The sequence below is a fragment of the Cupressus sempervirens genome, chromosome 10 (assembly GCF_028749045.1).
Source record: "Cupressus sempervirens isolate cs-2001-9-10 chromosome 10, ASM2874904v1, whole genome shotgun sequence".
NCBI classification, from domain to species: domain Eukaryota; kingdom Viridiplantae; phylum Streptophyta; class Pinopsida; order Cupressales; family Cupressaceae; genus Cupressus; species Cupressus sempervirens.
Window position 1 is genome coordinate 280,565,316 of NC_143127.1, and position 17,942 is coordinate 280,583,257.

The window sequence follows — 17,942 nt, forward strand, 5'->3', positions numbered from 1 at the left end:
TTCTCCATACTCTCCTACAAAGCATTCATCTTCACACTAACTTCCTCATTACTCCACTGACTTCTAGAACTGACAGTCCTCCTATGTCTGTCCATGGCTAGAAAATGTTAGAGTGCTGGTCACTCCGAATGCAACAGCAAATCTGACAATAATTAATATTTTCCTACCCCACAGCATGACAGGAAACCACTCTGATACCATTATAATAACCCCAACTAGTTATAACTTCCTGAAACACCAAATTCTTCTCTAACTCAATTGTTTGACATTTCGTCAAACACTTTGCAAGCAAGCTCTAATACCAATGAAATAACCCCCTCCGGTTATAACTTCAATAACACCAAATTCTTTACTAATTTTCAGTTGTTTGACATTTCATCAAACACTTTGCAAGCAAGCTCTTATACCACTATAATATCCTATGCAATTCTGATTTTTATTTCCTAATTGCTAAATTGAGAATTTCATCAAACACTTTGCACCCGAGGGATATATATATTGCAGATCTAAAGTCTAATTTCTTTCTAAATGCCAAACTTTAATTGATACGCTTGCAAAACTCTAAACAACCAACAACAAATGGTTTTGTATTTTTTTGAAACATAGAGCATTGACCATAAATGAGAAAATATGCATCTACATTAATAAGACATTAGGCAAACAAATTCTGATATAAAACTCTGATGCAAATCAGATTGCAACAGATTTTACAAACCCTACCAATGTCCTAAATATATGCTCTCAAACAATGCAAAATGTAGTAGATATAAACCTGAAATTGCTCCAAAAATATGAATTTTCCTGTAGCAATGGCACTGTAGCAGTGGTACTACTGCAAAGTTACTGTAGCAGCAATACTATAGCAGCGGTATTGTAGCAAAGTTACTGTAGCAATATCCAACTTATTCCTTACTCCACAAATTTGGCTCTAGGCCACAAATTTGGCACAATGAAAAGACTAATTTGTCTTCTCCAACAGTCGCAACCCTTTGGAAGATATTTTACCACCTTAGTTATGCAAATCAATGGGAGTGATCATTCCCAATGATCAACGTAGCAACTGCAGAAACCCTTAGCTCCACAAGTTATCCGGAAGAGTAGATGGCAACACATTCAATGCTCAACAATGAGGCTACCCTCCATATTTATTCTTTTCCTCCAATAGATCGACCTCGTTCTAGAACAAATAAAATAATATTAAATTCCTCCTTCTAGAAGATTCTTTTAATTTATTTATATAACTTTTGTCACTTTTAAATAAATTAATTAAATATAAAGTCACATTTTAATTTTAATTTATTTTATGACTTTATAAGAAATTAATTTAATCAATTTCTCCTTATTTCTCCACTTAGCCTTCGAAGAATGTAAAGGCTAAGAACTTTACTGAGATGCTTAAAAAGATGGGGACATTACACTCTTGTCAACAATCGATTTATGTTGGCTGTGTCTGATGGATGTATCAAACTCCCTCTTAATATCAATCTTCTGAGCTCCTTTACCTATGAAGAAGTGTCAAACTCCTTTTGAATCTGATATCAATCCTCCTTTTTTCATACAATAACATTTTTGAATAAAAAGATAAGGCAAATAGCTCTTCTAGTATGTATACAAATACAATAAATACAAGAGAGGTTTATTACATTAAGAAAACAATACTCAGAAATTTAATGTTATTACTTTAATAACAAATGAATGTGTGTGTGTGTATAACATCATAAAATAACTCTTCATTTTATATGTATTCAATAATTCCCCACCTTCTATATATATACATACATATATTTATATATAAGTTACCAATTCGGATACAAATTCCAAAGCGGATGAGGGAAGTGGACGCCAGATGTGGGAAACTTTTTTTTTTTTGGTGGCGAGGGGGGGGGGGAGTGCGGATGCATACGGATGCATGTGTGTGTGCAAAGAAATGAGATAAGTAATATCAGTTGTGTTCTTACCTTCAAGATCAAAAGAAGATCTACATTGTCTCTTCACAAATAGGCATCTATAATGTTCAGGGGCTTAGAAAAGTGATTAGAATATATGCATGCAACATCATTGCCAAGGTAAATTTAAACATCAATTATCTCCAACGTGTGGGCAAAATATAGGCAATTATTGCACTTCAAATTTGTCAGGGAAATACTAATTGGATAATCCAAATATCAGATAATTATTATTATATTATATGAACAATCTCAGACAGAACTGGTAAGCAATTGATATCAAGTAAACAACAGCAGCTATCTAAGAAACATAAGTAATTAGTTGATTATCTAATCTTATAAAATTATAAATAATAAGACAGTAGACTAGTGTCAAGTTTGGAAGGAGGCTAGTGTACATTTCCTTTGAATGCAGCATGTCCTCATCACAAAAAGGTATCTGCAATCCCACCAATAAGTTTGGGTTTCTCTGATATAAATCTTGATAACACGTAAATTGAATTGCAAATGCAATGAAAGTGAATGACATACTAGAATAAACAACACGGATCACCCATATTAATCATCAAGAAGAGTGCTATCTTGAAACAAAGCATTAAAAGGACACTTGAGGCATCTTCATCCTAATGATATAGGAGCTCTTTGATACAGTTAAAAGAATTTTAGTTGAAGATTCCTATGGATGCTCCCAGGTACACCTTGTGGGTGCCATCCGGATGCGTCAGATGCTTGAAAATGTGGGTGTCATCCGGATGTGTCCAGATGCCTAAAAATGTGGGTGCCACCCAAATGCCACTCATAGGCACTCAAATGCATGCAGATGCCTAAAAAATGTGGGTGCCATCAAGATGCCACTCACAGGCACTTGAATGCATACAGATGCATGAAATAGGTATTTGTATGCATCCGAGTGCCTGTGAGCGACATCTAGGTGGCACCCATAGGGCACTCTTCTGCCTCCAACTCCCATACGTATCTGCTTCCTCCTCTGGCCTCTAGGAGGCTGCATCAGTGTCTAAGATATATGTGTGTGTAATAAATCAAAACAATAATAAATTCGATGTATAGAAATTATAATGAACAAACCTTGTTTTACTTTCTTATATTTAAATCTCTTCCCTTCCATCTTGATTCAATTTGTGAAGTCAATGAACAATTTAACCCACATATTAAGCTTTTCTTTCATTACTTATCCCTTATTAAATTTTATGATAAAGTTCATGCCTCCCATGTAAGAGTCTTGGACTACATTTCAATTGATTGTTTCAACATCAAATATAATATTGCTCAACACATTCTCTATTTTGTATACCATGTTTTTTATGTCTGCTGACCTGGTCCTCTCAGACGACTTATACCATTATGTGTCTTGAGTCAGACACACTGTGTGCATCAATTAACCCGTCATTGTTATGATCCTCCCTTACTTTCTCAACTTATGTGTTACCCACTCTTAACAATGATGTGGGTAAAACTTGCCAATGGGGGAGCCTGTTTGAGACCATATTTAGCTTTCTTTAATTTACAAACGTGAGTTTTGCTGTCATGAGTGCAGAATCCTTTTGGTTCCTTGATATAAACTTCTTCAATTTTGCCATTTAAGAATGTTGTTTTGACATCCATTTGATGAAATTTCCATCCTTTGGATGCAACGATAGCCAAGATGGTTCTAACTAAAGTGTATCTAGCAACTGGTGCAAATGTTTCTTCATAATCGATGCCTTCTTTCTATGAGAAACCTCGTGCTACAAATCTGGCTTTGTACTTGATGCATGTTGAAATTTAAACCACCATTTAGAAGAAACAACTAATTTGTTTTTAAGCCTCGGTACAACATCCCATACATCATTTTTTAGTATGGAATTATATTCTTCAATCATTGCTTCTTTCCAAGATTGATTTTATAGTGCTTCTTTAACATTTGAAGGTTTTGTTTTTATAAGTTCAGTTAATAATGCAACATGACATGACTGATTTCTCATTCTTTTACTTTCTTGAATCACTTCATTAGGTTCGACATGATTTTCTTCTATCATTCTCCTAGGTGGCCTCTTTTTATTGTTGATATTTTTAGAATCTTCACGATTAGATGTAGTGGTAGAAGGTGGTTCACTATCATTCTCCCTCTCAATTTTGCTTGGTGAATTTCATTTACTTCAGGAATGGATTCAGCAATAGATTCATCATTGTTTCTAGAAATATTATGTGATGTTCCAATCCTCTTTTATGATCAGACGAATTGATAAAATGATTTACTTATGCGGAGGAAGTATGAATGACGTACGGTAAGGAGACAAACTGCTCAAGTAAGTCCGTACAAACGGCCACAGGAAGCCCTATGGGATGCCAAAGAGGTCATACGAATGCCAAGGAGGTTGTACGGCAATCTGACCTATGCCACCCGATGGGAGATTGACCGTACAGGAGGAATGTTTAGTCGTATGGCGTCAAGAGAGGGTTGTACAATGGACTAAAAGGTCATACAGTGGTACAGACCAAGTTGGTCGTACGATGAGTGAATGGAGGGCATAAGAAAGGTACAAGGGTGAGGGAGGACATGAAAGAGGCCATACGGTATAGTTTATGGAGGCATTTGTGTACGGATGCATATTTGTGGAGGTGAAGTCGTACCGTGATGGAAGGTGAATTCACTTAATACACCATGAACAAGATAAAACCTAGACAAGAATGGAAAGCAAACACAGAAACATTCAATTAATATTTGCCAAGAGATGGCTCCGATTTGCCAAATCCGAGCGAAGTAATACACGCAACAACGGAATAGGGTGAGGGTTGAATCCCACCAAAACCACACGAGCCAAATAGGGAAGATCTTTCACTTCCGAAATGGCCAATGATTCAGAACTCCAACAGGAATTCGTAGTACATAGAAAATAATCCAAAAGCATGATTAAAGACTACCTACAAACCATGCTTAAATACCCGTCGAGAAACTTTCCAAAGGTGTACAAAGATAGCCGACAATGACACAAACTACGGAAACAAAAATAAAAATGGGTCCAAGATACATTAAATCAATCAGCCCGCTACAATAGTTTGATAAATGATTTATTTTATAAAGGGAACATTACATATTAAAAGTGATATCTTCTTCAAATTACAGATCTCTACTATTCTCAATTGTTCTTTGACCTAGAATAAAGACCCTGTAGCCTTTGGTTGTTTCACTGTATCCAATGAGTATCCCCTTCTTTCCGGATGGTTCTAATTTGTTCTTTTCTCTTTAGGAATGTGGATATAAACAAGACATCCAAATATTCTTAGATGACTTAGATCTGGTTTAATACCCGTAAATACTTCTTCAAGAGTGGTGTTCTCTAACACTGAGTGTGGATATCTGTTTTGAATGTAGACCGCAGTGTTAGATGCTTCAGCCCAGAAGGAAGTATGAAGATTTTGATCGTGCATCATTGCTTTAGCTGACTCAACATTTGATCTATTTTTACGTTTTGCAACTCCATTTTGTTGAGGATTATATAGTACAAAAAATTCCCTCTTAATCCCAACAGCAATGCAAAAGTTTTTAAAAATTTCGAAGATGTATTCACCTCCATTGTCTGACCTTAGTATTTTTATTTTCTATCATGACTAATTTTCAACTAGGGCTTTGAATTCTTTGAATTTTGATAATACTTCAGCTGATTCTTTCTATTTTAGAAAGTAGATCAAAGTTCTTCTAGAGTAATCATCAATAAAAATTACATAAAAGAGTTACCCGTTAAAAGAAGGTACAGACATAGGGCCGCAAAGGAGAGTGTGAATCAATTCAAGGATGGATTTTAATTTGTGAACACTTTTAGGAAATGATTGCTTTGTGTTTTTACCTAGGGCACATCCTTTGCAAATGCTTAAGTGATCAATTTTGAGACTAGGTAAACCTTTTACAATTTTTCCTATTGATGATAATGCATGATAGTAAAGGTGACCTAGCCTTCTAATGCCAAATTTCGGTAGAGTTTGATGTTTCAAGACTTATAAGTTTTGATTGTTACACAGTTTATACAGATTTTCGTCTCTAAATCCAATAGAAATGGCTTTCTTGATATTAGAGTTCTTTGGCCAGGAGAACTTTGTCCTCTTGAAAAGTGATTCTAAATCCTTGATTGGCAAGACCAGAAATAGAGACTATATTTCATTTTATTCCAAGTACATATAAAACATTTTCGAGTTGGAGAGTAATTCCTGAATTTAGGTAAATTGAACAAGAGCCAATACCTTTGATAGGATGAGTGGAGTTATCTCCAATCGTAACTTCTTTTGAGAAGTGTTATGAGAAGGTTTCAAATTTGTCTCTAAAACCGGTGATGTGCCGAGATGCTCCACTCTCTATGATCCAAGTGTTGTTGTTTGAGTTTACTTCACTTGAAAGAGCTAAATAAAATGCATAGTCTTCTTTTTCTTCTTTCTCTACTTCCTCTTCTTTCTGCTAGAGCTGCTTGAATTCTCTTTCGTTTAGGGCAGAAGTTATGAGAGTGACCAATTTTATCACATTTGAAACATCTAACTTTGGACCAATCACATTTCTTATATGATTTGTTAGTTTCCCTCCTATTGTGTTTGAATTTTCTTTTCTTGTTTGAATTTGCATGAAGCGCTTGAATGTCTCCCTCTTGATTTATACTTAGTCCTCTTGAGAGTAATCTTGATTCTTCTTATGTGCATTCATTTTTTAGTAACTCAAATTTAGGAAGCTTGGGTCGAGAGCTTAGGCCTCGAATAAATGTTTCCCAAGATAGAGGAAGTCCTCTTAATGCTATCATACTAAGTTCTTTGTCATCAACTCGATTTCCCATTGTTACAAATTGATCTTTTAATTCAAAAATCCTTAGAAAGTAGGATGTAATAGATTCTCCATTTTTCATCTTTATATATAGTAGATCTTGTTTTAAAGTAAACAATCTACTAGTATTGTTAATTTCAAATGTATCTTTGATAGTAGAGAACATTTCAAACGCAGTCTTGAGACTAAATATGGATGGAAGAATATGATCTTTTACAGAATCTATTATAAATTTCATTGTTTTGTTATTGTGTCTTTTCCATGTTACTTTCTCTGAATAATTTTCAGGCATGGATATGTTTGTTTCTATATACTCCTATAATTCCATTTCTCTTAATATTATCATGACTCGAATTTTCCATGATGAAAAATTTGATGTTCCCTCAAGCCTATCCTCTAGCCTTACATGATTCACCATCTTGATTTAAGAATATAATTTAACTTTTATAAATCTGGGACTTTAGATTTTAATTATAACTTATAGATTTTCTAATCATAATGGCCTTGATACCATGTTAATTTTAGTGATCTCTGATAGACAAAACTATTACTGCAAATATAGACTATAATTGATATCCTTACTTGAACAATTGCAGAACCAGAGGTGCAGAGTCTATTCTCTCAAGTGATTGCTGAGTCTTTAACTTTAGTAGTAAGGATTGCTGAAGATATACTGTCTTACAATGGAGATTGTTGTGAGAACATGTAAATCTCCTTCCAATGAATAATGTCAAGAGTTGTCCTGCAAAATGAATGTGCAGATCACTGGGACTATAATGCCTTAGATTGATTATCTTTCCCATCGATCTGCACTTATATTTATACATGTGAAAGGTCATGCCCCGATAGAGTCATGACTCTTTGGCCACGTAGGGTCATGCCTCTACGGAGGCATAACTAACCAACTGTTTAGTTAAGATAAACACTGCAATACAACAAATCATGTGATCTGCAATAAAACACAAGACCCTTGATAATACACATTATAATGTCTGCCGATAATATACACATTACAATGTCTGCCGATAATATTATGATAATCATCCAAACATATGTTATGACAATTATCCAAACATAGATACATATATATATATATATATATATATATATATATATATATATATATATATAATCATACGTCTGATGAACAGAATTCACATAACATAGCTTTACCATTACTTCCACTGATGCTATAAATCAACACGAAGTAGAATATATAGCAGCATCCATCGGAGCTCAGGAAACCATATGGTTGAGGACGCTTCTAGTTGGATTGTTTGGGAAGCCTCTACCACCTACAACTATCTATTGTGTTAACCAGAGCTGCATCAAACTCTCCCTAAATCCAATGTTACATAACAGGTCAAAACACATTGAGATACCATATCACTATATATGAAACATGCTCGAGAAGAATGTGGTCGAGTTGAGATATATTAGTACAGAGAATCAGATTGCAGACACTCTTACCAAACCACTTGCTAAAACAAAGGTGGAACACTTCCAGAAGAAACTTGGTATTATTGTAATTTTTGAGAAAATGTCTCAGAATAATTGATTATTGTAAATTATATATTATAAATGTTATGAATTTATAAAACCTGTGTACATCATGAGAAAGTGACAACTTTCAAATGATTTTCACTTGTACTTGAAAAAGTTATTGGAAGGTGATGATCCTATAACTTAAATCATGATATACATTTTATGTGAATGTTAAAACTTAAAATAGACCATGAAAGACTTTATCTTGTAAATCAACAACTAAGTGTTAGATGTCATTAAATTGACTGTCTATAAATTGTTTGTATAGATATGTGTTAGGTATTTGGTGAATATTTTGCCTTGATATTCTGATAGGCCATTACCGCATTAGGTACTTGGTGAATATCATTTAGTTGATGTTCTGATAGGCCATTACTCAGAGTACTTGGTGAATATCATTCAATTAGTTCTGATAGGCCAATACTCATCACCTAATATGATATTCAAGTATTCCAGTTATTTGTAGCGCCAGGTCAAACAAGTCTCCTATTGAATTTGCAGTCCTCATTCTGATCGGACACAGTCATCTAAATTGCAGATAATTTAATATATATCTTTCTCTGGTTACTGTCTGCTGTTATCATTCTCATATCATTAGGATATATTCTCAGTTTTATATCAGTCACAGAATCATAAGGATTTTTTGTGAAAGGAGTACAAATAAGAGTATTCTCTAAGAAATAAAGAGTCACTCACTCACAAGTAAAGTCTGATAAATTTTAACAAATACAAAACAAGTTTTTGCAGATGATAAGTTAGAGGCTGATCATATTTAGTCCATTGGCATTATAAATCCTAAGAATATCAATTAGGTTGTAAATACTCAAAATGTCAGTGAGTTTGTAAATTTTGGAAAAATCGGTGAGGTTAGAAGTTTTGAGTGTGTCATTGTAAAGTCCGAAAGTAAGCTTAGTCGGTCTGATTTTTTAACAGTCTTCAAGTTGTGAGAAATGTATAGTATTACATCTTCAAGTTAGATAAGTCTGAATTAGCAAAGAGTTTTGTACACAAAGATTGCAATATCCAGAAGGTTGGTGCCTCAAGGATACTAGGTTGGTGGTCATTCTGTGATGTTGCTGCTTCTGTTGAAGTTGGTGCTCTCAAGCAAGGAATTTGGTGACTCCTTAGGGTTGGCTTCCTTAAAGCATTGTACACATTTTTATTCATGAGGCTGAATTAGGACAGTAGATCCTAGCGGTATTTCTCACCATGGTTTTTCACCCATTCTAGGTTCTTCACATACTTCGTGTGTTATTCCTTCTTTGTGTGGTTTTCGATCTGTTTTCATGCACACAAGTTTACCAAAGATTTTAAGGATCTGAAATTATATCTTCTAAAAAACTTGCACATAGTTATATCCATAAGTTATCTTAGCAATTACAAAAATTAGGCTAGAATTTTTTTTTAAAAAAGATACTTTCACACCTACAAAGCAACTTAAGGATCAAAACCTTCAGATTAACTCAGGTTTTGTCACTATATATTAATAGTGTAAAAATGTCCAATTATAACCCCTCCTATATTAACAGTTTTAGTACATAACCTACACTTAAGAGTGGAAGTCAAGACTTTTGAAGGCTTCATATGGAGATTAAATAAGGTGAACAACACTAAAATAATTCTATCGGTTTTCAATTCTTAAAGTTCCTTCAAGAAAGCATATTTAAAAATTACCTTTAATAAAGTCCACAGCTTGGTGTGCATATGTGGAAAAGAGTTGTTTATTGAATGCCTGCAAATTATGCTTATGCAATAATGAGATAAATTCATTTAACATGTTATAAGTTTACAAAAGATTTAAGTTTTGACCAAATAAACTTGATGATATGGCGCATGAAAAAATGCTATAGCTTCTAAAGTATAGTACTTACAGGGCTTTGCATGTTGACAATCTCCAGAAGAAAATTCGCAACAGAGACAAGATTCTCTTTCTCACCATCACATGAATATTGATCTGGAAGTGATAAAATATTTAGAAAAGATGATTCAGTATTCCAATTATTGAGGCTTTGATGTACCTTTTTTGTGTTTCCAACATTCCCATAAACAGAAACATGCAACCATGAATATAAAACTTTCCTGGATACTCTTGCCAAACAAGCAACTCAGATGGTTATCCACAGAGGGATTGTCTAGGAATATTATGAAAGATGATGTATTTCCATCCTTGTATTGCAAAATAGAAACTGAAACCCTAACAGGTCTTATACTGCATCCAATACATCTGTTGCAAGAAAATATTATACAAATAACACGATGATGTATAGTCCGCCCTCATAATTACTAAAAGAACTATATATCAAATGGTGCAAGAAAACATGGAGAATGAAACAAAGTACATTTTTCCAGCAAGTTTGAAAGGCAACATACTTCAAAAATGGTTTTACAGGAACACAATGCCAGGTGGCTGTGATGTCCCCTCTCTGAAAGGAATATTAAATGTCTTCCTGCAAGTGTAATACCTATAAATCTCAGCTCTGTCCGAATGCATAGAACTGACCCAAATCCCTAAGGCAAGAAAAATCACAGCTCTGGTACCACCAAACAAGATGTCTTCTAGGAATATTTGTTGAAATACTGATTTTTGTTTAGAAATTTGTTTTTGACCAGCATAAGCAATTTGTTTTGTTATTTTCCTTTTTTCTGTTTTTTGGAGTTTTTATTTTCTTTTGGATTTTTTGGATAGAATAGGATGCAAAAAACAATTTAACAAAACTAAATACAACTAGAAACCAAATTTACAATCGACTAAAACAATGTGGATCCCTAGTTATTATCAAATGCACAATACAGGAAAATTATACCAGGTAATTACTGAAAGAATGAATACAGATAAATTTGTACTAGCCCCATAAATCTGAAACACATAAATTTGGTCATAAAATATGACAGATCTGCTACCATATTCCTCCTCCAAAGGGGAAATTCTCTACTATTATGCCCTGTGCGACCAAGTAGACAATGTAGAGGTGATCTATAAAGGGACCCCTAGCTGGTAAAGTTTTATATAGCCCCTCAATACTTGTCCAAGTGGTCAATCTGGTTCAGGCCAGCACTGGCACCAATCCGTAACTGAAAAATGCAAATAGAAGCCGTTTGGGATGTCAATTTCCTTCCTGGGAATGTACAGCGAACAAGAATGTTCTATGGAAACTCCAACTCGATTCCAATAGGCCTGATCTGAAACTCTGAAATAGAATTTTTCTGCCCTTTCTCAGAAAATTGTATAGATCTTGCCACCAATAGTACTCAAATTGCCCTCTTTAGCTAATTAATCGATGACTACAAAACCTGTAACAAGCTGGCAGAATGTCCATCTAGTTTCCCTCAAAGAGGTTTTGTACTTGAAGGTTGAATCTGCTGCAACTCTGCAATCAAAGCTCCACACACAATTCTGGAATGAAATAATAAAACACTTGGATGTGTAAAATAACCTCCAAATGCCTTTTTTTAAAAGGTCCAAACCCCTGTGCATCACTTTTAGGGTTCCCATAATTTCACCTTATTACTTTCAATAAACTATGAGCCTTCCTCTAAAAATTGACCCCTAAGGCACTATATTTTATTATTATAATGTTTTCCCCATTTTTATTACAACATTTTATGCTCATGCACCTAGGAACTTATTTTATTATAAAGTGATTATAATATCACTTTACTATTAATTTATTTACTATCCATAACTTACAAAATATTAAAATACTTCCTTATTCTGAAGCACTGAGATATCTGATGTTGACTAAACCCTGCAGGTTAACTGACAATTCCTCCTAAAAATAGGAACCTTGCTCCTAAAAAATAGGAAACTGCTCAAGAGGCTCTTGCTTTACTCAGTGGTTCCCCAAGTGGTTATCAATTCAACTACCCGTTCTCCCTAAAAGATAGGAGACCTCCTTAAAAGTAGAAATTATCTAGGGCATGTCATCAGTGTTGATAGGGTGAGAGTACATAAAGAAAAGATTAGTCATCATTGGATAGCCAACTCAAACTAGCTTCTCACAGCTGAAGGTCCTTGGTTTGTGTAGCTTCTAAGAGAGGTTTGTGAAGGGGTTTTCACGGATAGGAGCTCCTTCACAAACATTACAAAGAAAAGGGCCTTTGAGTGATAGAAGAGAGCATAGCGATGTTTTGAGCATTTCAAGTAGGTGATGTCATCTTGCTCAATGTTAGCTCTCCCTAATTTCACCAAACCGTTTGAGCTACAGTGTGATGCTTCAAGAGATGGGATTAGTGCAATTTTGATGCAAGAAAAACGCTTTGTAGCATATAAGAGTGATAAGTTGAGAGAGGTAGAGAGGAGATATTATATATATGATAGTGAGATGGTTGTTATTATGCATGCACTAGCCAAATTCAGGACTTATCTGGTAAGAGGTAAGTTCGTTTATGACAGATAATAATAGCATTAAGTACTTTATGAGTCGTAGGGATCTTAATGATAGGCAGCATAAATGGATTACTAAATTATAAGGTTATGATTTTGACATTGAATATGACAAAGGAAAGAAGAATGTGGTAGCAGATGCACTCTCTTGAAGACCGCACATATGCTCTTTGGTGGAGATATCAGCTGATTGGAAGGACAGAATTGTAGTTGAATATGCCAAAGATTCATGGGTAGTAGGTTTGATTGAGGGCACAGTTTAAGATGGCAGGTATACAGTAATTAATGACCTTATTTACTATGAGGACAATATTTATCTAATGCCTTCTTCTCACTTCAAGGAAGTGTTTTGAGGGCATTCATTGATGCTTCATCGGTTGGTCTCCCAAGACTTTTCAAAACATATGGAAAAATCTGGGAAAAGCTTCCCATGGAAGGGAATTAAGCAAAGTCCAGAAGTATGTTAGGGAATGTCCAGTATACCAGTTGAATAAGAACAAGGGTACATTTCTAACTGGATTACTTTTGCCATTGCTGATTCCAGAGCAAACGTTGGAAAGCATTTCAATGGACTGTAGCAAACGATTGCCCATGGTACAGGGTAAGGACTGCATTTATGTGGTGGTTGAAAGGTTAACTAAATTTGCACATTTCTTTGCTATTGTTGCCACCTACATAGCAGCCCAACTAGCTGACTTGTTTTCTAGAGAGATGTTAAAATTACATGGGTTTCCCATGAACATCATGAGTGACAGGGACAAGTTCCTGAGTTTATTCTAGCAAGAGATTTTCAGATTGAGTAGCACAAAACTCACTCCCAACACTAGTTATCATCTGCAAACTGATGTTCAGACAGAGTTAGTAAATAGATGGGTAGAGTATTATCTACGGAATTATGTGTCAGGGCAATAGAAGGCTTCGGTCAAATGTTTATATATGCTAGTATTGCTACAATATCACCTACCACATGACTATTAAGACGACACCATGTATGGAACTATATGAGTATGATGACACAAACTTAACGGGTTTATTCTCTGGGGGCAACAGGGTGTCGAACTCAAAAGATTTGTTGCAAGAGAGTCAAGACATCTTAAAGGCACTCAAGGAGAACATCCAACACATGCAAAAATAGCATAAGTTATATATTCATCAGCACTAGATTGAGCGCAACTTTGAGATTGGCAATATGATCTGTTTGAGATGCTAGCCTTACAGACAATCTTCTTTAAAGAAGAATGGTGTTGAGAAACATAAGCCACAAATTTTTTACCATTAGTCACTTTGTGAATTGGAGAGGTGGCCTACAACCTAGAGATGCTAGCCAACACTAACGTGCATAATGTATTCCATGTTTCAAGCCTCAACAAAACTTTGGGCCATAATGTAGTAACATCGGCAGAGTTGCCACCCTTGGATGAAGAAGGGGAATTTATACGGATCCTAGAGGCGGTCATTGATACCAAGAAGAAGAAAATTCGGAAAATGACAATTAAGAAATATTTGGTTAAGTGGAAGAACCTGCCAGTTGATGATGCCATGTAGGAGAATGATCAAATCTTGCAGTATCTAGAGCTAAAACTGCTTGAGGACAAGCAATTTTTGAGAGGGTGGACTATAATGTCCCCTTTCTGGCATTCACAACATAGCTTATCATTAGCTTATTTTCATATGGTCTCATAGCTAACTAGGACTTAGAGGCTATTTGGCCTAAGTAGTTTTGGTTGCAGTTCATTACAAAATGATCTGAAGCAATTTTGGGTGCACTTATTATTTATAGTAAGTCAATTTGGGCATGTGTGGACCTCGAGTTGTGGCATGTCGATGGTAATTATTTCATATTGACGACAATTATTTATCATTGATGTGATTTATCATGCACTCCTAAAGTTATTTTATAAAGTTAAATTTAATTATTTAACTTTATTTATACATAGTCTATAGTTTGTGGGAAATATTTAAACTAAATAGTCCCCTTTATTCTATAATATGTTAAAAGCGTGAACAAAAGTTATTTGGAATTAATTAAGACATGGAATGGGAAATATCAAAGAAAAAGCATTCACAAGAAAATAAGGGCCAAAAAAAGCAAAAATTCTAAAATAATAGGAAAGGGGAAAAAGGTGATTTTGTTTATCCCATATTGATAAGGTGAGTGAATAGTCTTAAAAAGCACTATAAATGTGATGGAAGTGCCATCTTTCAACATGATTCGATAATAGACAAAATCGGTGAACCTATGGAGATTTTTTCTGTAGGACTTGGAGGACAAAATCCCTCTTCGCTATCAATCTTGACGTCGTTGAAAGACACAATCTTGAGATCCAAATCGGTGTTTCAAAGTGAAATCTGAAAATTGTATTGAGATTCCAAGAAGATGAATTTGTTTCATGTGAATATGTTCCAGTATTTTGGCATTTGATTTCTAGTTGCTGTTGTGAGTCTAGAAAGAGAGTTTGAACCATATGCTAAGATTTGTAATTGTACCTTGCACTATTGAATATCTTCCTCTGTTGACCATACATGTTTTGAGACTTGGGGGCTGCAATTTAATCTATACCGGAAGTGTCTATCATTTCTGAGTTGCAGCATGCACTAGATTAAACATGAGACTACCTGGGGTTGTGCATGGGCAACTCTGTGTAATGTCCCCTATCCCAGTAATGTGGGAAATAAGGACAATACTCTTTAAAACTTCAACTTTCAGATATCACTTTCCCAATAACACTGCCTCCATATCTGATATTGAAAGTAAAATATATATAAGATGGTTAGGTATGTGTGTTTGTATTTATAATAGTCAGTATTATCCTTATATCTTTACAAAATTGCTTGAATCATAGAGTCACTATGGGATGTGAGTATACAGTTTGATCTTCTTCATATGTCAATAATAACCATGCACGAACTTCTCACAAGGTTGCTATGTGGGTGTGAGATTATATGTATGTAATAAAGATGGGGGTTTGGCTCAAGTGATAGGGCTTCTTTGACTAATTTAAATACATATTCAACAAAATTGATATACTCGCTGACAGATACTTGGATACTAATTATGTATGATTTTTGGTACTTATTACCACTGCTTGTTAAATGTTTCTCCTCTTTGTTTCCTTCTATATAGAGTGTGATCTGTATCTCTATCGATTTCAATGTTTTTGTGATTTCCTTCCATATTATCATCTAATACAATGGTTGTAATATTGTTAGGTGCTATCTATGGTCTGCAACAAATCATTAAATAATGTCATGAAGCATTGTGGAGTCCATCTAATAATTCATTCCACCGTGGACTGGTTGTGATAGAAGAAGTATATGATGTCATATCTTTATCTCTCTTTAATTGTTGAGTGATGATGAGTAAGAAGATATGTTCGTGACTCCAAACTATTATTGACAAGTTCTAGTTTTTGTTTTATATCCCACTCTTCATGGCTAGGATGCATTTGAATTCCAAAATGAATATTAATGGTCTTCAATATCGAATGTGGTCTTATAGAAATCACAAATAGAAAATTCCACGCTGGTCATCCACATAATTCGCACATGTTATCTTCTCTTGCTAAATGCATCAAGGTTGTTATGTCTAGTCCTTGATTGGCATTGAGTCCTTGTTTTTAAATTCTTTTTGACTGCACATTAGCAATGTCCTCTTGGGTTTTCATTCTCTGACAGGTGGTTCCTTATATCAATAGTTGTTTATGCCTTCATTGTCCTCCAAAAATATCGATTACCTCATATAATAATGTGTAGAAATTTGATGTTTGTAATTGTTGCCTATCTAACCCCTAACATGTGTTCTTCGAATTATATTGGTATGCACAGATATTGATCTGCTCCTTCCAATCATTTCCATCGATGAGTGGTTTAATAGTTGAATCCCGATGGTATATAAGCAGTAACATTCTTCCTTTGATTAATGAATTCATTCTCCATTTTCTAAACCGCATTCTATGGCTATTGAATTTAATGTATAGCTGTATTTCTGAATATGAATGGGAACTTATCGTAGATATTGGGTCTGAAAGAATCCTCTTGATCCAGTTTGCTTTTCCTCATCCTCCTTTGTATTGTTCCTTATGTTCGATTACTTACTTCCTGAGAGACTTGTCTCCTTCGATATCTTTTTGTGGATTGTAATGTAGTCTATAATATACGTTAGGTTCACCCAGAAGCTCGTCTCTTGTCCTCCATTCTTCTTCCCCCGTGATTGGTTGATATCTTCCATTACATATCCCCTTATTTTTGTGTTTGCAAGTCCTTGTCTCATGTAAACCATGGTCTTTGTTGATAAAGCCTTGGATGAATTCATTCCTTTCGATGCGCAGGATTTTTTCGTCTATTTGGGTCTGCAACTGTAGTGGTCTTTCCCTCTCTATGATTAGTATCCCCTAACTCCCCCCATTATGCACCGAGTTTTATTGATTTATATCAATCCAATCCTCTAAGAGACACATCCCTTTACCATTCATCTTAATATTTGATAACTAAAATTGTTCATCTCATTGCCATGATATTGCTCAATGGTAGTTGTTATAATTGATATTAATGGATCCTAATATTCTTATTTATTCTCTATAAGAAAATATATTTTTACCAATATTATCAATCACTAATATTATATTGTATTATTTTCATACAATTATTATATCAATTGATATTATAATATATCAATTTGATGTATTATAACTATACATAGTGTATTTAACAATTATAATATTTGTTTATCAATTTTCTTTCTTTCTTTATTATTATTATTCCAATCTTATTATTTATTAAATTCTGATATTTATATGTCATATTACTATCTTCTTGCATTATTATAATGACTTCGATAGTTATTAAGTAATTTATCCTATTTAATCAACATACTTAGAATAATTATAGTTATATTATATTTTATTTATTTGATTCTATATTGAAAATTCATTAAATTGATCTCAGAAGTGGGGACATTACAGTCCACCCTTCCCAAAATTGCTTGTCCTCAAGCAATCCAAATACTCAATCCAATCCCGATATTTAATCCAATAATCTCGAAATGGCAATTTTAACTTGAGGTTAGAACTACATCGTAGATATAAAAATTATTAACTTGAAAATATCATACGATTCAATTTAAGAACAATTCAAAATGATAAACTTATCTTGATTTGTTGTAGCATTTGGGATCACCTCTCCTAAGTGTTTATTTCTACTGTAAATGCTCTTGCTCCAATCTTGACAAAAAGCCTTCAATGTCGAACTTCACTAAGAATCCTCGATA

General features: G+C 34.3%; 1 protein-coding gene across 2 annotated transcripts in view; it reads right to left on the bottom strand.

Moving 5' to 3' along the window:
• MPS1 (multipolar spindle 1) overlaps window positions 1-17,942 on the bottom strand; it is a 286,168-nt gene that overhangs the window by 222,197 nt on the left and 46,029 nt on the right. For both annotated transcript variants that reach the window (XM_089805387.1, XM_089805386.1), the window contains exons 5-6: window positions 10,164-10,246; window positions 9,967-10,024 (exon numbers count right to left, since the gene is read on the bottom strand). In XM_089805387.1, the coding sequence (XP_089661513.1) occupies window positions 9,967-10,024; window positions 10,164-10,246 (141 nt within the window). The remainder of the gene's footprint in view (window positions 1-9,966; window positions 10,025-10,163; window positions 10,247-17,942) is intronic.